This window comes from Pristis pectinata, chromosome 7 (genome assembly GCF_009764475.1).
Source record: "Pristis pectinata isolate sPriPec2 chromosome 7, sPriPec2.1.pri, whole genome shotgun sequence".
NCBI lineage: Eukaryota > Metazoa > Chordata > Chondrichthyes > Rhinopristiformes > Pristidae > Pristis > Pristis pectinata.
This window is the reverse complement of record NC_067411.1, coordinates 82300893-82321982: the sequence shown is the minus strand read 5'-3', so window position 1 is coordinate 82321982 and position 21090 is coordinate 82300893. Positions and strand designations below refer to the sequence as shown.

Below are 21090 nucleotides of genomic sequence, written 5' to 3'. Positions count from 1 at the left end.
GATAAGCACCAACAGCGATGACAGCAAAGCGTTAATGTCTAGAAAGAATGGAAATATTTATACTTTAAGGTAAATCTTCACCAGTTAAAATCTGGTCATGGCTATTTAAACCATATTATAACATACGCTTACCCGTCACATCAAACCTCTACTGATTCGCCCAAGTGACTTCATCGCACTTTTCTGTTAATTGTAATCACAAGAACACATTGAACTTGTATAAGTGTCACCAACAATTCGGAGAATAGATCATATAATGCATTCTGTGGGCTGTAGAACAGAAAATGAAACAAGTTGTACAATGAGAAATATAATGCAAATAGAGACATTCCTGTTCATGACTGCTGTGCTAGTAAGTTTTCGCCTTATCTTTATGGGAAGATGATATTGTATGTTGGTCATGGGTGGAGATCGTTTACAGTCGGGTGTAGTTGCTTTCTAGTTTTGATCCATGTTATATTACCGACTACCACCCACTGCCACCCCTCCCCCCGGCTACTCTAATCTGTGCTGTCGTAAAAACCACGTGTCCAGCTCCAAGCCAGCTTGTAAACGTTCTAGGAACCTCATAGATGAACAGGATCCTGTGGCTCGGATCTAACACACGCCGACCTCTCACACTAGAAACATGTTTTTCGGACAAACGAGTAGAGAAGTATAAAGATATCAAGAAGTCCATTTTCTTAAAATCTGCGGTCTGAGTGAAATAACGTCGTGGGTAAGTAGCGTCTGAACTGCGTTTATTTGGTACTGTAATTGCTCAGACAGACGTCAGCTCCAAGTTGGCAGCTGATCGAGGAGTTCTGCAAGTTCTCTTCAAGTTATTACATTATGAATGTACTTCTTTGAAGGATCTGGTGAGAACAGATAGTTGGTGCCATATTACGTTTACGCGGTATTGGCAACATTAAAACGATTCAGATGTCCATTTGGAGACAGAAGAGACACAGATGTCCATTTGGTGGGGGTAACACTGCACATTTCTAAACTTTAATTTTTTTTCTGTGTATTTGTTTGCGACCATGTGTTCCAGAATTGGAAAAAAAGCGTTGTAATTACGTAGTCTCTCATTTTAATTGTGGTCAATTACAGAACATACTGTATTCAGACTAGGCGCAGTTTACCCAGGTTGCGTACCTGCGTACAGTACAGTTCTCAATGCATTGTTGCTTCAGTTAAAACGTATTTTTACACTGAGATGAGATGTCAGTGTTAAATATGGTTATAATAAACGTTTTGTTTTGGATATTGCGCATGAAGTCCAAGACATGACTATACAGGATTAAAAGCTTAACTTTGAATAACTTGACGAAGACTATTTTAATGCACATTACTCAGTCATTAGCTAATTATTTTTTCTTTAATTATTAAAGTTGGAAATCTTTAGAGATGATGAAACCCAGCGAGCCCAGTGGATCTGCTTTCCTGAAGGTCGATCCCGCCTATATCCAACATTGGAAGCAGCTCTTCCCCCAGACCCAGCTGAAAGTCGGTTCATTGACAGTGATCCCCAACCAGCTGCAGCCGCTCGACAGAGCTGGCCCGGCGAGCGAGAGCCTCCGCCACCACTCGGGACCTCTCACCTCTTCGGCGTCTTCCACCGTCTCCTCGGCCTCTTCTTCGGCGTGTTCCCTGTCCCTGTCCGGCCTGACCCCAGTTTCTGTGCCGCAGATCTCCGTGTTAGGGCAGCTCGCGGGTTCCGATACACCCCTGGCGCTCAACGGCAATCCGAGCAAAGAGCTGTGTTCACCCGAGATAGAGAGGACGCGGAGATTCTCCTTCACTACAGAGGATCTGGACTATTATTTGTACGGACAGCAGAGAATGGAGATCATCCCTCTTAATAACCATGGAACCGACCCCAATAACCGTGAGTGAATCGTTTCCTCCTTCTCCATTTTGCATGTGCATTGTCGCTATATGTAACATTTCCCCCAACATAACTTTAATGCAGGGAACATTTCAAATCGCAGTGCAGACGAAGGATATTGTGCGGCTAAAATGTGATGATCCCAACCAGAATGCTCACCATTGTGCGTTCCCTTATTAAATAATAATGCTCACAAGTGAGATCACTGTCTCATATATTCGGCTCCTTTGCAGATGTAAACAAGTTTGGCACATTAAGCTTGCACCCCCACCCCCACATCAAAGGCGACTGTCTTGAAGTAAAATGGCAAAACATGTTGCACGAGTCCATTACTTTAAAGCACGAAGCACGACAGTACAATACTCGAACTGGCGAGATTCACTTTGCTTTGCAACGGTACAGTCAAACCTTTCCCTTGTCGGAGTCAATAGAAAAGAATTCCGAAGCAACAAAAGTTGTGTCAGAGAACTGTCTCAATCCGTAGCTATCGCACTCTTTGCTTTGGTACCACTGCACACAAATTTCCCTGGAAACTGGCGCAGCAAGCAATATTATCACCAGTCAACTTTGAAAGCATTTCTAGTCAATCTGGCAGCAATGTGTTTTATCGGCAATCAGACATTAGAATAATGACTAGAGGTGTCTCCAGCAAACTATAAAAAGACAGAGATACATTTAGACGATTGAATACACCTAATGGGGTATTGCAAAACTTTGTGTGGAATATGACTCAATTTGATGCGATTGATATGAGAGCCAAAAGGTCAGTGAGATGATGAACACACTTTTTAGCCCTTCCTAATCAGTATCATAATTACAGAGATGGTTAAAATATGCATTTTAAAAACACTGCCTGCTGCAGTCCTGAGCGTGACTTTACTTGTGTCCTGAGTGACATAAGACATGAAAGACACTCATTGATGGTGCTGTAACTTTTTTAGTTTAAACAGGTAGACATTTAAACTAGTTGATAGGTACGTGCTGCAGAAGTATAATTCCATCATCGACAGGCTTAGGACAAACATTTGTTTTCTCGAATCCATAGATACTTTTTTGTTTGATCGATATTTTTTTTCAACAGCTAAGCTGAGATAACTCATTTCATATATAGAGCGGCTTGGATGAATGGGCAAGGTCTTTACAGATGCTGAGATAAACAGAAATCAGTGAAAGATTTCACCGCAAGACTGAGATAGATTTTGGATAGAATTAACTGATAAACGTCATCCAACTTTCCGATCCCATATTCTTTCAAAATCTCAGAATAAGGTATCCCAAAAGATCAAATATGTCAAATTAGCACATATTCTCCATAATCTAAACCGTCAGCTGAAGAGTGACTAGCACTTCTAACTATAGCTTTATTATCCATATTTCCTTTGGTTGAAAGGTGGTGAATGTTTATTTAACGTGATAAAATGGTCCATCAGCACTAATCTCCATCGATAACTGCCAGACAAAGATGAGCGATGAGCGGACAAGACACAATTAATTGCCACTAGTTTTCTGGAGAAAGCTGGCCGAATCGACTATATCAGGGCACCGATCGATCGCCTCAGAGATGCTATTCATCATCTCGGTATTGTTTGGGTCTCTTAGGGACCAGCCGCAGTTTTATCTAAAAATCCTATCTGTCTTCCCCCAAACTCCGTCAGCTTGGCAAAATCCAATCAGCTGCCCAACGGCGCCATCCAGCCCCAGTCTTCATTTTTATATCAAGGAACACTCCGAGTGTCGGTGAAAAAAATAACAGCGAGGCACAGCCAAGCGAGGGAGTTAGACTCACATCACAACCTTTAGTTGTATTGCAATTCCTGCGAATATTTTATACACATGTTTGTAAACGATTGTTGACCACGGCGTGAGATAACTAATGGAACTATTCCAAATTGATATATTTATATCATGATGAACACTTGTCAAACAACGAAAAATTTAGAATCTGTAAGCTAGATATATATTTGCACCGTGTGCGCAGAAATAAGCACGGAGAGGTTGCAAATTCACATTTCTGTCATATGAATGTTCTCCTTTCTACAACAAAACAAAATTAGTATACAATTGAACGTGTCTCTAGTATTGATTAATTCAACGATGTTTATGTTATAGAGACAGGATATTTTATGGTATGCGCATTTTGTTCTGGATATTTTTCTTGGCATTTCCCATAAACCATAACTATGTGCGATATATGCAGTTGACAATTTAAAATGGGCAAGAGTATTATACGGCTATTCAATTACTTCAATTTAATGTGCGCTGAAAGTTAAATAGTGGGTGCCGATAACAGCAACCAATGATTAAACGTAAAGTACAATAGAAACTGGTCTTGATATTATTTATGAACTTAAAATTGGTATTGGGAATGTTTCAGAAAGGAAGCTGATAGTAACGATAAACGATTTGTTCAATGTAAGGCACTCAGTCTATTGGCATAAGGACAATTTCTACGAGTAGCTCAGATAATTCCCAGATAACCGTTTGTCCAGGTAATGAGTGAAAAAAATAGAGATTTATTTTAAAAAGTTGAACAAGAAGTTTATACAACGGCGTGCAATCGTGGAATTTAGTTCAGTTGGAATGTATAATTGATTTCCTGAATAGCAGATATAGAAGGACGCCCGCTATCTGCAACCAGTCAATGTATTACAACATTTTGACAACAGTAAACGAAGTGGGTAGAATAATTATCAGCAAAGTTTTCGGATAATTCCGCCGTACAGGGGTGCTTGGTCTTCTCGAACCGTCATGGTATCAAACACTATTCAAGGAATGCATCAAAACGATGAGATTGTGTGAAGGCCTGTTTAACTTTCAGCATCAAAGATGGGATTTGACGGTGTATTGTGTGTGCGCTTTCGGATGTAGTGTAATCACTCACTGTACGCTGAAAATGTGCACATGCATTAAAATGAATATAACAAATTAAACCAGTCCAGTAATAACTGCATTAACTGCTTACTTCTTCTCCCCTTTGTAGATAAAAATGCCACAAATATCATAAAATATCTTAGTTGCTGAAATATGTGTAAGATTAAGAACTCTTTGGTGTTGAAACATTACAATATCTAGACTTCCGTTATGGAAAGTCAACCATGAATTTCAACAGGGAAATTTGATTTGCACGTGTAATAACCTCGGAATCAAGTTAACTGAAACCCATAGTTTGACCGAGTAGCGTGAAATAAACTGAAAGTGGTCCGGCTGTTGTAAACTTTAAATTAAGTTGAGAAGGAAAAATCTGGCGGCCATTGTTTAACGTGAATGGACCAAGCGGTTTGGGAAAGGGCTTCCGTTCTCGAAAAGAACATTTTGAAAGCAAGAATTCAGGACTGTTGCAAACTTCGGTTAGTTCCAATCCCCGACCTCCTTCTCCCATTCATAGAATCAGACACGATAGCTCGACACAACCAATCCAATGAATTTCCTTCCAGTAGACATGCTGCCTCCGGAGCAACAAATCTTCAGAGGCGAAAATCAGTGGCAAGTTTTGTTGCAGCGCGGGTTAGGACTGCTAGGACACCGACCGCATTGATTGTCAGGAATGGCATCCTTTAAGACTAGCACCCCACAGTATTTGATATGTCTTTTGAACCACCTTGCATTTCTTAACCCCAAACATGTTATCTATATATAAAACTATTTATATAAGGGATCGCCACATGTCGCGTCTGAAGAATACATTTTGCGTGTTTGCTTGTTACAAATATTCCCACCGAGAACCGTGACTGATCGGGTTGTAATAGTTCCAACTGTGTGGAATGGATTCAGTTTCTAATGTAAGATGCACAGTTGCATTTGGAGGAATGTGGCCACTTCTTGATTAGTTACTATTTTTGGAAACCAATTACATTGAGCGGCAAGCAATAACATTTGTTTACAAAAGTAATGTGATTAATCGTATTCCTGGGGCACAATACCAGGCAATAGGATTCCTCGAATGATTTCTCATTCATTTCACATTCTCCTTCTTCTCCCTAATCTGTTGTTGAATTAACTCTGCTGTTCTTTTACTGGCACGTTTATTACAGTAATGCAATATTCTTCCTATTTAATAATTGTCTGGATTAAGCTGCCCACCTCCGAGACATCGCGGCAGCCTGTGGCACTTACTGATTGTATTTGTGCTTATTTCCAAGTTTTAAAACCGAGCGAAAGATGCAGAGGTGACTCGGGTAACATAAACCCGGAAAGGACGCGTTGGCCTATCCTAGGCTGCCAGCTTCAATTGTATTAAACAAAAACTCAAGAAGGATACTTAAAGTGCTGTGAAATATAATAAGTGGGGAAGTATTAAACAGGGGTAGAACACAAAATGCAAATAATTCGCAGAGGGAGTGGTAACATGATGTTGATGTATAGAGTTATTAGGGGAAACACCAAGGCGCGAACACTTAGGGTAAGTTGGGACATTGCCAGTATCTATGAACAGTTCACTAATTGAGAATTTACTATGCAATGAAAGGGCGGGCGGGAAATAAGCAAATTAATACACCTCAGTCTAAACATCTGCTACATAAACTATTATATAGAGACAGGCAGCTCACAGTTCATCAACCAAAATGACAAAAATAGACTTTAAATTCAAATGTTAAACTCTCAATTGTTGCATTAGTGGTCTATTAAAGATCCACTTTTTTTTAAACTGTAGTGTTTGCAACTTTTAATGTTTTTTGCCAGGTCTGCGATGTGTTGGGGTTTCGCTTTCCATTGTATTTACCCGCTTTTACTTTCCATTGGTGCGCTACGTAGGGGAACACGAATTTATGACAATAAATGTCATCGCGTTATGAAAAGACAACAAAATAGGCAATTACGCCATTTTGCAGTTTTATAAAGCCAATATTCTTTTCACCTTGTGTTTGCGTTGGTAAAGCTTTTGCAGCAAATAAGTTCTTAACTTATATATTTTACTGTACGAGGTGGAGAAGTATCCTGCCACTTGCTGTTTTCAGTCGCCCCTCACAACCCATTCTGTCGATCCTTTCTATTCCCTCGCATCTCCTTGCTAATAAGCCAAACAAGTCTTCTCCACTCTGTTCTCAGTCCTGGCTCTCCTTCTAACCTGTCCCTCTGCATTGGCACTTGTAGTCAGTCTTTACTCTCCAGATGCTGGTTTTACCTTGTCCATTGCCCTAACTTTCTAACTGTTCCAGTCTGAAACCTTTCATATAGATGGCTCTGCCTCCAGAACAATTGTTATTCCAATTGTTGAAATGTTTAACATGAAATGAACTGTTATTAATACTGTAGTTGCCTACTGGTCTACTGGTCCAAGTCTCACCTTTGCTGTTGCAATTTTCTTACATGATTCAACCTGCCTCTCTTCCCTGCTCCTTTCTAACACTGAAAAATGTCTGCATCCTTTCCACTCAATCTAACTTGCATTTTCATTTACAACTTAGACTAACCTATTTCCTTCTCTTGCCTCTCACTTTAACTTTCTGCATTAGCTATCAATTTACCACTCCATGAGCTCCTCCTCATGGTCAGCTAATCCATGCCTGCTCTGCTGTCACATAATCTATGATCCTTCTCATGTCATTCAATACAAATTGTTCTCCTTTCCTCAGGTTGTGACATGTGTGCTGACAATCGGAATGGCGAGTGCCCAATGCATGGACCCCTCCACTCACTGCGTCGCCTCGTGGGCACAAGCAGCAGTGCAGGCACAGCTCCACCCGATGTGCCCTGTGGACTGCGTGAGCTGCCACGAGAGGTGTGCCTGTGTACCAGTACTGTGCCAGGTCTGGGTTATGGCATCTGTGCAGCACAACGCATCCCACAGGGGACCTGGCTTGGACCTTACCAGGGAGTTACCATCTCCAGGGAAAAGGTGCAGCTGGGAGGCCTCAGAAACAGCCGTCATCTCTGGGAGGTAAGAAGCAGCTGCCCTTAAACCATGTGAACATCAATATATTCTGAACTCCTTGTGAACATATATGTGCCGTACATTTTTCAGGTTCTAAGATCATTAACAATGATGAACATCATAGCATAAAGTGATACAATAAGAAAAAAAATCACTTGCATTAAATTAGTTCCCTTAGATTTATCAGTAACTTCTATTCAATGGGATAATTGTAGTTATTGAAATCCATTTCAAAGAAAACATTCAAAGATTGTATGCTTTATAAGTCTCAATAGACAGCAGTAAATTAATTTGAAAACATTCTTCTGAAACTATAATGGTGCAAACTTTCCACATAATAATTTTAAACAACTTTTGGAACTTCATTTACTCCTTCAGACTGCTTACAATATATGTTATATATCACATTAACCTTCGCAATCCAGACACTATACAAGCTGAACTAGATAACTCAGATCACTGAATTCAAGTCGGTTTAAGAACATAAGAATACAATCTAATTATTACTATATTGGAATACTGTAACTTTTTTTTAAAACTGAAAAGAGTATTGTGTGTTTTTGGTGCTGTTTGCTGTTTACTTTTTTATTTACAGCAATAGCTGTTAGAATGTGTTTCTTAATTTCATTGCTTTTGTGCAGTTTCTTCAGTTCATCTGCATAAATTTGGAAATGCAGCTGAAATGTTTATATGTTCACACCTGCCTTGTATAGTGAGTGCTAGTTCTGCTCTTTGGATCTATAACATTAACACAAGGTTTTATAATTACCAAATCATACAGCAAGTTGTATCTGCAAAAAATGATGGGCTAGATTTTGCAAATAAAAATAATGACAATGGAAGAAAGCGCCTTGCTTTGTGATTCATTGATTTAAAAACTTTGCTAATGAAGTTCAAAAACTAAATATAAAACTATTAAGAAGAAAGTTTGTTCCAATATAGTTACAGCAGGTTACAAGATAGCCAGCAATGGTGTTATTAATGCTCAAACTTGCCAGCAAATTGCAGCAAGGCAGAAATACAAATCACCACAAGCTGATGGCCAAGTTACACCATTCTGCCATCCAATTTCTGAGAAAAGGAATTCCAGGTTAGCCTTTCATTGAACTTTATGATTTGCACTCCAGTTGCTCATCAAACTCACCACACTGAATATGGAGCTTAATTCATTTGAAATGATTTGGGAGATTTTAAAAATAGTGAACTTTATTTTTTTTAACTTTTCCTCATAGTCTAATCATTCTGTCAATGACTTTGTTTCTCTTTCTGCACTGGATTTGATCTTGAATTTATGCATTATAATTCACCCTACTTTTCAGTCCAACCTTCATTTATTTCTCAGTCTTTAAATCTCTTCAAGGCGCTAATCTATTTTTTCAGTTTTCAGAAAGGTGTTAATTATCCCAATTCCATCATTATCACCTTGCACTTCCAACAATTCCATGAGCAAAAATAAAGCATAATGAGCTATTGTCACTAATCTTGAAGAAAACAAGATGCTTCATTTCACCAAAATTCATCCAATTGTATTTCCTGGAAATTTATTAGTGTCTATCGATATAGAGGCTCAACATGTTTTTCTGGTAGGATATTACCCCACTTGTGTGCCAACGTGAAAGCATATCTGGAATAATACCCAATACATATGCAAGAAAGTTAAATATTCTGTAATTTATCACAGACAAATATGAATAATACAGATTGTAATGACAGATTAAGTAAAAGGTTATTAACAATAAGTATTATTTTCCAGTTGTAGTTTTGCTTCTACATTCAAAAGCTCGATTATGTACCATAAGTATTATATAGTCTAGCTGTTTAAATTACTTGGATGATATAGATATCAACAGTCTAACCCTGACTGTGATTGATGAACTAGAGGATATAATACACATAGTTTCAAAAGTTTGAATAGATTTTCTTTTCTTGTAGACAAATTACATGAAACTTTGTCCATGATGAATTTTTCAGCTATTTACATAATCACAAATATTTCAATTATGTCATCTTGAAATTTCTTTGCAAATCTCAGTGCAGTCTTTTAATTTTCCACATTTCCTGAGGTATATTAGTTTGCTTATTTCCCATCTGCCCTTTCATTGCACAGTAACTTCTGAATTAGTGAACTGTTCATAGATACTGATGTAGTTTCTATATACAGTATAATGTATAGTAGACAGTATATGGTCTATGAAAGAAGTGGGTATTATGGGTTGAATATTCTTTTCATGCTGCAGGTGTATTTTCTAAATGGTAAATTGAACCTGTGCTCTCATTGTTGTTTTGAGCAATGCTTTTATGTTCTGCTTTTAAGTTTGTACTATTTGATATTGTTCCACTAATTAAAGTGTTTGCAGTGTTTGTATAACAAAATACTTCTCCAATTTTTAATTACCAATTGCCAGCTTAAGTTATTTTGAGATCACTTGTGGTAAAGCTAAAAGTTTCTTCACTTTGCATCAACAATGGGAAACATTAGTTGATGATTCTCTTTGTGGCAATATTGTAAAAACAGTTTAGAAGAATAGTTTAAGGCTTTCACTAAAAGTAACTAACAGACAAAATTCTACAGCAAAGTTTACAGTGGTACAGTCTCAAAATAGTCTGAGAGAAACTGTCCTCCAAAGTGTATTTTTTTCTTCAAAGAATATAGACACTGCAAGCAAGGTTTATGTTTATTGTTTATTGACCTAATTGCCAACCCACTGAGGAGACAGATAAGAATCAACCCTTTTGGTTGGGCTGGAGTCACATAAAGGCCAGGCGTATTTCCTTCCTTTGAGGCCATTAGTGAACCAGTCTGCGTTTTACAAGAAGTCAGTGGTGTTTTGGTCATCATTACTAATTTTATTCCAGATTTATTTAAATCTTGAATTTCCGTTCCCTAGCTGCCAGGGTGCAATTTGAATTCATGTCTCCAGATCACTGGTCCAGATTTCTGGCTACTAGTCTAGTATCTTAATAACTGTCAATCTACTATTAATGCAGCAGGTTGTTGGTCCATTTTATTCCTTTTTTTTACCAATTTCATTCTTAGAGGAGTCTCTCCAAGTGAGATTGACAAGCATTGTTGAATTTTAACTCCAAAAAGTTGGGATTGAATTCATCCATGCTCAGCTTTCATGGTGTCAGGATGACCACTCTGTTTACAGGTAGCAGGTTGTTTATTTAGATGTTATACTTACATTGACTGTCATACTTGACCAGGTGTCCCAAATCCTTAGGCAAATCAGTAACTGAAAGTAAGAGATAATGTTTGACATGAGGGAGTTGTTGAAAGACCAGCTGATCAGAGTTCAGGATCGGCATTTTCCTCTAAGGAGTAAGGACAAGGATGGCATAAGGGAACCTTGGATGACCTGAGAGGTCCTAAATTTAGTCAGGAAGAAAAAAGAAGCATACTTAAGGTTTAGGAAGCTAAAATCAGACGAGGCCTTTGTGGAATATAAAGAAAGCAGGAAAGTGGTCAAGCAAGCAATTAGGAAGGCCAAAAGGGGTCATGAAATGTCCTTGGCGAGCAGGGTCAAGGAGAATTCCAAGGCATTTTATACTTATATTAAGAAAAAGAGGATAACTAAAGAGAGGGTAGGACCACTCAAGGATAAGGGAGGGAATTTTTGCTTGGAGTAAGAGCAAGTGGCTGAGGTACTAAATGAGAACCTTGCATCGATATTTACCGAGGAGAAGGATTTGAAGATTTGAAGGATAGTGAAAACAGAGTGGGGCAGGATAATATGCTAGGTCATTTTGAGATTAAGGAGGAGGTAGTGCTGGGTCTTCCGAAAAGCATTAAGGTGGATAAGTTCCCAGGGACTGATGGCATACATCCCAGAATATTGAAAGAAGCAAGTGAGGAGATTGCTGGGGCATTGACAAGGATCGTTGTGTCCTCACTAGCAATAGGCGAGGTCCCGGAGGACTGGAAAGCAGCAAATGTTAAGCCTTTGTTCAAGAAGGGAAATAGGGATAATCCAGGTAATTATAGGCGAGTGAGCCTCACATCAGTGGTAGTGAAGTTATTGGAGAGGGTACTGAGGGATAGGATTTATTGCATTTGGAAAGGCGTGGCCTGCTTGGGAACAATCAGCATGGCTTTGTGTGGGGCAGGTCATGCCTTACAAACTTGATTGAGTTTTTTGAGGCAGTGACAAAGGTGCTTGATGAGGGTAAGGCAGTGGACGTTATCTACATGGACTTTAGTAAGGCATTTGACAAGGTCCCTCAGGGTAGGTTGATTCAGGAGACAAAGATGCATGGGATACTGGGTGAATTGCAAGTTTGGATTTGGAACTGGCTTGCCCATAGAAGACAGAAGGTGAGGGTAAGGCTTTTAAGGTAAGGCTGTTATTCTGGCTGGAGATCCGTGACCAGTGGTGTTCCACAAGGATCAGTGCTGGGACCTCTGTTATTTGCGATATATATCAATGATTTGGATGAAAATGTAGATGGGTGGATTAGCAAGTTTGCGGATGACACCAAGATTGGTGGAGCTGTTAACAGTGTAAAAGACTATCAAAGAATACAGCAGAATATAGATCACTTACAGATATGGGCAGAGAAGTGACAAATGGAGCTTAATCCAGGCAAGTGTGAGGTGTTGCACTTTGGGAGGTCAAATGAAAGGAGAAAGTATACTGTTACTGGTAGGCTCCTTAACAGCATTGAGGTACAGATGGATCTTGGGGTCCAGGTCCATATTTCACTGAAAGTGGCTGCGCAAGTGGATAAGGTGGTAAAGAAGGAGTACGGCGTGCTTGCCTTCATTAGTAGGGGTGTTGAGTATAAGAGTTAGCAAGTCATGCTGCAGCTGTATAAAACTTTAGTCAGACCACACTTGGAGTATTGTGTGCAGTTCTGGTCATCCCATCATAGGAAGGATGTGGAGTCTGTGGAAAGGGTGCAGAAGAGGTTTACCAGGATGCTGCCTGGATTAGAGAGTATGAGCTCTAAGGAAAGGTTGGACAAACTTGGGTTGTTCTCCCCAGAGCGTCAGAGGCTGAGGGGAGACCTGATAGAGGTTTTTAAAATTATAAGAGGCATAGATAGGGTCGACAGTCGGAATAATTTTCCTAGGGTAGAAATGTCAAGCACCAGAGAATGTGCTTTTAAGGTTAGAGAGGAGAAGTTTAAAGGTGATGTGAGGGGTAAGTTTTTGTGCAGAGAGCGGTGGGTGCCTGGAATAGGTTACCATGGGTAGTAGTGGAAGTAGGTAGTTTGGTGGCTTTTAAGAGGCTTTTAGATAGACATATGAATATGAAGATGCTGTCTGGACTGCTGAGTTCCTCCAGCATCACAGTGTTTTTCATCTAGATTCCAGCATCTGCAGTCCTTTGTTTCTCTTGAATATGAAGGGAATGGAGGGATATAGATGATATACAGGAGGAGGACATTTGGTATAAAATGGCATCAGGATCGGCACAACATTGTGGGCCGAATGGCCTGCACTGTTCTATGTTCTGTCTTCTAAAAGGGATGAGGACAGAAGGTGAATTAATATGTTGCTTGTTGGCTCGGAGGAGCAAAAATGTTTCTTCAGACTCCAACTTCTATTTGGTCCTTCAATGGCTATCTGACTCCCCAACTGCTATCTATTCCCTCTATCACCCTCCCATCACCAAGGCTCAGAAGACTCATCACCATCTGAACCCACCCCACCTGCAACTTCTTGATCTCACCTCCACCATAGTCTCTCTTCCTCCTATTGCCTGCTTATGTAAACTTCCTATCAGTAGGGTCTCTAACCTGCCAATCTGATAATCCACAACGGAAATCCCTTTTATAGGAGTAATGAAGTTTTGTACCCCTCTCCCCAATGCTATGTTAGCTCTGGAAGTGTTGCGACACTTGCAGGCTGCCCCCAGAGCACTCTATGCAAAAAAGATGCATTTCACTGTGTGTTTCGATGTACACGTGACTAATAAAGATATCTTATCTTAATAAACCCTCTGTGCAGAACTCACCTCCAGGCTAATAGCCTGGTTTTAGTGCCAATTTGAGGCAAATTAAATGCAAATTCCCACTGTCCACTTGCCTTTAATAGTTTAGATTGAGACTTGCAAAAATCATTTGATTTAGTGCTCTTTCACATGTTGAAGTAACAGAGCCTATCTATCTGTCTGTCTGAGCCTAATTCAGAGTATGATGCCTAATCTTTACACGTTCTTCTTTGTTTCTCACAACTAATAATGTGATCTATGAGAAAATTCCTTATCAAAGAGCTAATTGAATAGCTACTTCATGAGTCCCTATGGTTCTTGGTACACAATGGCTTATCTTACTTTGGTGCAAAATGATGGTATATACCAACTGCTGGTCCTTTTGTTCATATAGGGAAAGAAAAATAGCTTCCAGCTATACAGTCCTTTATCATGCTTCCAAGGGACAATTGAATTTCTTTAAAAAACAGTGATCATTGCCCTCTGAGCAAACACATCAACCAAGTTACACTCAGTAAGATCTCACAAACAAGAAAGAGAAATTGATTTTTGTGTTTGGTCATGTTGCTTGAGGAAGTAATCCTTCCTCAGCTTGTTGAGGGGAATCATTCACATCCTCACAGACCCAAGAAGTAAGCAGTCAGGTTAATGGCCTAACACTTTTGAGGGTATTTGAAAGTGAGAATAGTTCATAGTTACCTTATGTTCCGAAGCTTTCATGGAACAAAAATGCAAAATATTGCAGACTGTGGAAAACGAGGAAACCACAGACAGCAACATTTTTTACATTGAATTATGTATGTCCACGCCCCAAAGATTTCTCTTGTAACAATTTCAGCTGCAACATCTGGACCATCACAAAATTTCTGACAATGCCACTCTTTCTCACAACCATACTTAAGAATCAGCATAGAGTGGGATTTATCAGATTAATGGTTTTAAAGGTGGTTAGTAACAAAATAAGTGAAACTCTGAAAGGAAACAGCAGATATTTTGCTTATAGTTTTTCAGTCCTAAAAGCACATATTGGCCTTTATTGCAAAGGGTATGGAGTATAAATGTAGGGAACACTAATGCAACTTTACAGGGAACTGGTGATACCACAGCTGGAGTACTGAGTAGTGTTTTGACCTCCACACTTAAGGAATGATATAGTTGCATTTGAGAAGATTCCTGAGGTTGATTCCTGGGAAGAACTGAATGGTGTAAGAAGAAAGGTTAAGCAGGTTGGGGAAAAACTCACTGGAGTTTAGAAGAATGATCTGATTGAAACATAACATGATTTCAGGGTAACACAGTGGCATAGCTAGCAGAACCGCTGCCTCACAGCACCAGAGACCTGGGTTCATTCCTGACCTCTGGTGCAGTCTGTGTGAAGTTTATATGTTCTCCCTGTGACCCTAAGGCTTTCTTCTGGGTGTTCTGGTTTCTAGAGGTTTCTTGGGGACATGTGCTTGTTGGTAGGTTAATTGGCCATGGTAAATTGCCCCTAGTGTGCGTGGTAAAGTCTTGGGGGAGTTGTTGAGAAGGTGGGGAGAATATAAAATAGGATTTATGCAGGATTAGTGTAAATGGGTGCTTGATGGTTGGTGTGTACTTGATGGGTTGAAAAGCCTGTTTCCATGCTGTATTGCTTTATGACTTTATGATTCTATCCTGAGGAGGATTGGCAGGGTGGATGCTGAGGAGATGTTTCTCCTCATGAGGTTATTTAGAACTGGGGGACATGGTTTCAGAACATGGATTACTTAGTTAACCTGGAGATGAGGAGACATTTCTTCTCTGAGAGGTTTGTGACTCTTTTGATTTCATTACTCCAGAGAGCTAGGGAGGCGTGAACTTTGAATATACTCAAGGTAGAGACTGACAAACCTTTGAACTACAGGGGAGTCAAGGGTAATGTGGAGACCAAAATTGGATCAGCCCTGATCTGACTGAATGGTGGAGCAGGGTCTCATTTTTTATGTAACCTATATTTTTTACGTTTCTCACTGGAAGGTTGCTGATATAATGCTTGGAGTCAAGAAGAGAGAAACGGACACTCTAAGTAAATGTAAACTAATTAATCTACAGTCGGTTCTGAGAAAGTTTTAAGGATTAATTTTAATTCTCGTAGAAAGTCTTGGCTTCTGGAGTTCAACCGGATATTAACTACTAGGCTTTGTTTAAATGCTGTTGTCCAGCCTGTTTTGAATGGAAAGGGACAGATAAGAAGGTAAAGGTTGGATGGATTGGTAAGAGGTTCTAGAAGCAAGGTCCCATAGTTTTGGTGAGGAGACAACCTGATGGGTATTTGATGGGCTAAAGGATCTGTTATGACTCCATGACCCTATCAGAACCTGGCCTCAGTCAGGAAATCTTGACATTTTAAGTGCCCTTGATTGCTTTCTGACAATTTCCCCTAGTTTTGGGAGTCAATTAAAATGCTGCTGGGGTTCTATGTATAATAAAGGCAAGAAGCAGCGTATGTTGCTCATATTATAGAAGTAGTAGGATCAAGGATCAAGTATTGAATGCATGCCCACATGTGACAGTGTATTAATTTGTACTCAAGAATATTTAAAAAGGTAAATAGCACCAAAAAAATAACAAAGCAACAACATAGATCAATAAATAATACAAGCATATTGGCAGTGGATATAACTTAATTCAGAGAGAGAGAGAGAGAGAGAGAGAGACGAAAACATATTTTGGATGGATAAAACAAGGAAGAGTATAAAGTTAATGGAGAGAGGCTGAAGGGTGTGGTTGAACACAAAGACAGGCATGGAAAAGCAAATGCCTTGACATTGGATTTCAGCTTTTTGGTGCTGTAAACCATTTACGTAATTATTTCCCCTTCATAACAATCATGAAATTGGGCAAATCCATGCTTGAAGCAGCACTAGGGTTGTTGACACCTTGAAAAATGCACCAAAGTGGGACTTGCATGTTTCCCAACCATAGCAGCAGAGATACATAGCTATTGCTTTGTGTTTGTTGAGCTATGATCAGGGAAGGTTTGCTAACTTTCAAGGACCCACCCCAAAACAGCCAAAGGCAAACTGCATGGAAGCCTACAATGGAGTTGAAGAAAATCGAAGGGGAAGGGGGTCATGGTGGTCATCGGTGTTTGTGGACAGCCCCTTTGTGATCCAATGCCCTGATGGAGTCCCATGCTTTGAGTGACCCCAGACCACAGTGAGGTGGGGGGATGGTCACTAAGGCAGAGATTGCACTGAAGTGCACAAAAGGCTGAAAACAATGAGGGAGCAAGGAAACATGAATGAGAAAATATTCTGACAAGTATAGCACATCGTTTGTTCAATACATCAATGTCAGAATGGAGACCATTTAATTTACATCTCATTGGGTATTCTAACACAATCTGCTTCTTTTGTGATTATTGACTGAAGGTCATCTTTGAGCTTCACTTCAGGTTGGCAAGGGCAGAAATAGGTGTTGTGTGAATAGTGGCATCATTCGGTGCTTGCTCAACTCTTGAGGTGCCCAATCTGATTTCCTGATGGCTGCTATTTTACCTGGAAGTGATCATGTGATTTGTGCTGGGTTAAATTACTTCATGTCAATTGTTTATGAAAGACAGACTCTAACCAAACTATTTTCATGGCCGTAATTCCTCCAATGGGTGAATACAGGGTTTGGTTTAAACATAGGAGAAAAGAGTGCAAAAGCAAAGAAGTGATGATACAATTGAACAAGGCAACATGTGAGCTCACGATTGCAGTAGCTCTTACAATTTGTGGTATCCCTTTATAAATAGGACATTAAAACAAAAGGGAGTGTTGAGTCACCACAATAAGAAATTGCAATGATGATTAGGGGCTTGTGATACTGGAAAAGGCAGTTTATACATGTATGTACAGGAATGATATAACTTACAAAAGGAACAGAAATATGGTCTAAGTTTAATGCACGGAATTTGAACATCAACATAATTATTCATCAAATGTTAACTAGTAATATCATGTACAATATATTCCATGATACAAAAATTGCATATAAACTCAAAAGTAAGGAACCAATTAGTTGTTTGTCACATGTTGTTAATGTCTGAATATGTCATTTAAAATTATACTGTTGACTTTCTCTCCCTCTGTTTTAGGCAATACACTTAACTGCTGATAGGTTCTTTTTCTGCATCACAATCATTTTTTAATCTGTTCCTATGCTACATTGTACTAGGTGATTTTGTACTTTCTTAAATGTTTACTGAGTTGAAATAGAAATGCAATCTACATGTTCCTGATGAAACATTCTTCCTTCAGACATCAAAGACTTTTCCACATTACTGCTTCCTTGTTGTTTGCAACTTTCCATTATTTAAGACTCATTTCTGGTATCATTTAATCATTACATCATGACTTCTGCTGCCATTTTTTTTAGGTCACAGAAATGAGGTCTGTAGGACTTGTTGTTTCAGCTCTATGGTGCCTGTTTGGCTTGAATTTCCTGGGAAGTATGTGAGTGCATTGTAATGTGACTTATGCCACCACTATATTCAGGTGGGTGACAGTGCAAATGTCACTCATGCTGACTTGAAAATATTCAGTGTAAGCATCTCATGACTTCAATCAACATTTAAAGCTGACTTATTGGACAACACCTGTTGAAGGTTGATTGACATCATGTGATGTCTATACTGCATACATGTGACATACACAAAGGACACATGCACTATTATTCACCTGCATGTCTTGCTTAGCACAAATCACATGAGAAAACCTTCATGCACTGCATGGGAAATTCAAACCAAAGTGGCACCCATAACACTGGAACAATTAGTGCAACAGAGCTTCATTCCATTGCCAAGAAGAGGTTACAGGAAAAAAACATGAAGTACTGATTAAGTGACACCAGAATTAGTTCTTAAAAAAAACTGAAGGTTGCAAACACCAAGAAAGGATCTGGTGTGGTAAAGAGCTTGCGGTCTGAAGAAAGAACATTAGGGTAGGAAAATGTGCAATGCATTTCAAGGTGTTATATAGACAGGGAAAATCCTGCATTTTGCAGCAGGAAGATACTCCACTAGCTGGACCCAAAGAACAGGCCTATGGATCAGAAGAGGGAAGAAAATTAGTGCTAAAAGTACTCCCAACAGAAACCTGGATCCATAAAAGGCCTTTCAGGAACTCTCCTCCTGCATCAACCTGACAATGGGGCAATACCTGATGAGACTCTGGTCCTTGAAGGAGGTCCTCACAGAGCTCTGCCACCTGCTCCAACCAATCCTGCAGCCAAAGGACAAGGAGAGTACTGCCACCCCACAGGCAGGGAAGGTGACAGTTCCTTTGAATTTCTCCACCTTCCAGCAGTTTCCAGGCTGGTGCTGGAGACATTCATAACATGTCCCTGTTCACAGCACTCCCCTCCATTGGGGAAGTAATGGAAATTCTTTGCTCATGGTGAGCCAAATTCATCTCCGTTTGCTTGAGTAGAAAGCCACTGGCAGATCAGGTGCAAGGATTCTCAAAGATCACAGGCTTCCCATTAGTTAAGTTCAGGGCACCACATCAAAATCCCAAGGTGTACCAGAACTGCAAGGGATCTCATTTCCTCAGTGTCCAGCTGGTCTGTAACCATGCCCAAAAATAATGACGTCGAGAGCTCAATATCTGGGGAGCAGATGTTTATTATGTTCACCATGTTTATTCCACGTCAATGAAAATAAAAAGAATAAATATTTCTCCAATCTGCCTAGTTCCCAACCTCATTACAACTGATCACCTAAGACTCTATGCTCAGTGCTTCCCATTTAGTCTGCACCTTAGCAATTGGAAGAATATAGACTGGCAGTGGAGGAAGCCAAAGATGGCATTGAGCATGACCTGAGAGGCCCTGGTCTCAGAAAACCCTCTTGTGGCCAATGTCACCCTGCTGCAAGCAGTAGGTGCAAACTTCATCAGTCACCACAGCAAGGGCACTGGTGAAGCTGCAGCTATGAGATCACTAATGCTATCAACTTGAGAGATGACACCATGAAGACACTGGCTCTCCCTTGGGCATGCCCTCAAAAATTGCACCAGTGCCGAGACACTTATCATGCAGCATTTAATCATATGGTGCCTTGCTGTACTGCAGCGGAAGCTGAGACATCAGTAATCAAATGCTGCATGCTGAATGGGTCTGCCAGTGTCGAAACAGAGCTGGCCACATCTTTCATGGTAGATAAGACAGGTTCCAGGCTTTGTGCAAAGCTTGTGCAAGACTGGAGCTGGACTCTCCAATGATCCATAACATTATATACATACTTCCAGTCAGGCCAGCTGCTTCCTCAGGCACCTCACTGTTCCAGCTCATCAGCCTTCTTCCTCAGCCTGTCATAACAAGACCTCATTTCAGTCTTCTGATAAGTCTGACTGCAACCTCTAGTACCTGGCAGCAAGGCTCCTCTTTCTCTTTGTCTGGTCCGGGTTCACTGTGCCCAGGTAACTTCTGAACTTAATTCTGACAATGTAACATGTTTTTCTAATAGTTGGGTCTATTAAATTACTGTGTCAGAATTTAAATGCCAGGGGTTGTAGGGAGAATCTCAGAGAGTCATTCAAAAAAGTTTGCTTGAAAAAGATTTTTTTCAAAGTAAACACAACAATTTTAGTTTTCATCCATTGACTGAATGGATCGAAAATCTCTAGAACCTGTGCTTCTTGGATCATATCTCAGGTATCTTAAAGATGCTTTATTGATTAAGATGCAAAGCTGATTAGTGAAAGAGTAATTGAGGTTGTCAATTTAGACTTAGAAACAGTCAGCTGTCACCAAATAAACATTTTATATTCATTTTTAACTCAAAAATAAGAATGTGAAAGTAATATATAGTATGTAATTCCATGTTGTGGCAGATTCATTGACTCATTTTATTCTTGCAATCATAAAACAGTAAAGGGAAAAACCAAATAATGGTTCATAAGTGAGTTAGATATTGTTACAGAATAATCATGGATACTTTTGTTGAGATGACTAAACTAATCTTGACCAAAATGATCCTTATTTGTATCAATCTCTTGATCTTTAGCTATATTTAAGCTTATTAAAGACTTTAGGAGAAAAAAGAACTCCAGTTCGCTAGAAATCATGTATTTATTAATTCTGCTTTTCCAACTTTTGTTGGGATCTTATTATGATCATGATTTTTGAGATTTCATTTCAACCTCAGTTTTAAGACGACAGGGTTCTAAGCCTCCATTGGAAGATTTGCTCATTTATATCTAACGTTTAAGTGTGTAATTATGAACAGCTGTAGCAGAGCCTGCTTGTATACATATACCTGTTACAGCTGTATGCCTGTGCTTCATAGCCTTCCGAAATCTTGCTTTGTAGTTAGTTTTACATTCCTTCTGCTGCAACTTGTTTTTTTGTAGCTGTTCTCCACTGTGTCCATTATTTTTCAATGTCTCCAATAGCCATAGACA

The 21090-nt window shown here is 39.6% G+C and overlaps 1 protein-coding gene across 2 annotated transcripts in view; it reads left to right on the top strand.

Annotated features, from left to right (window-relative positions):
• The first annotated feature begins 590 nt into the window (after nt 1–590).
• The window catches only part of prdm6 (PR domain containing 6), a 157585-nt gene continuing 137085 nt past the window's right edge, over nt 591–21090 (top strand). For both annotated transcript variants that reach the window (XM_052020024.1, XM_052020023.1), the window contains exons 1-3: nt 591–718; nt 1374–1870; nt 7444–7748. In XM_052020024.1, coding sequence (XP_051875984.1) covers nt 1390–1870; nt 7444–7748 — 786 coding nt within the window. In that variant the 5' untranslated portion in view covers nt 591–718; nt 1374–1389. The remainder of the gene's footprint in view (nt 719–1373; nt 1871–7443; nt 7749–21090) is intronic.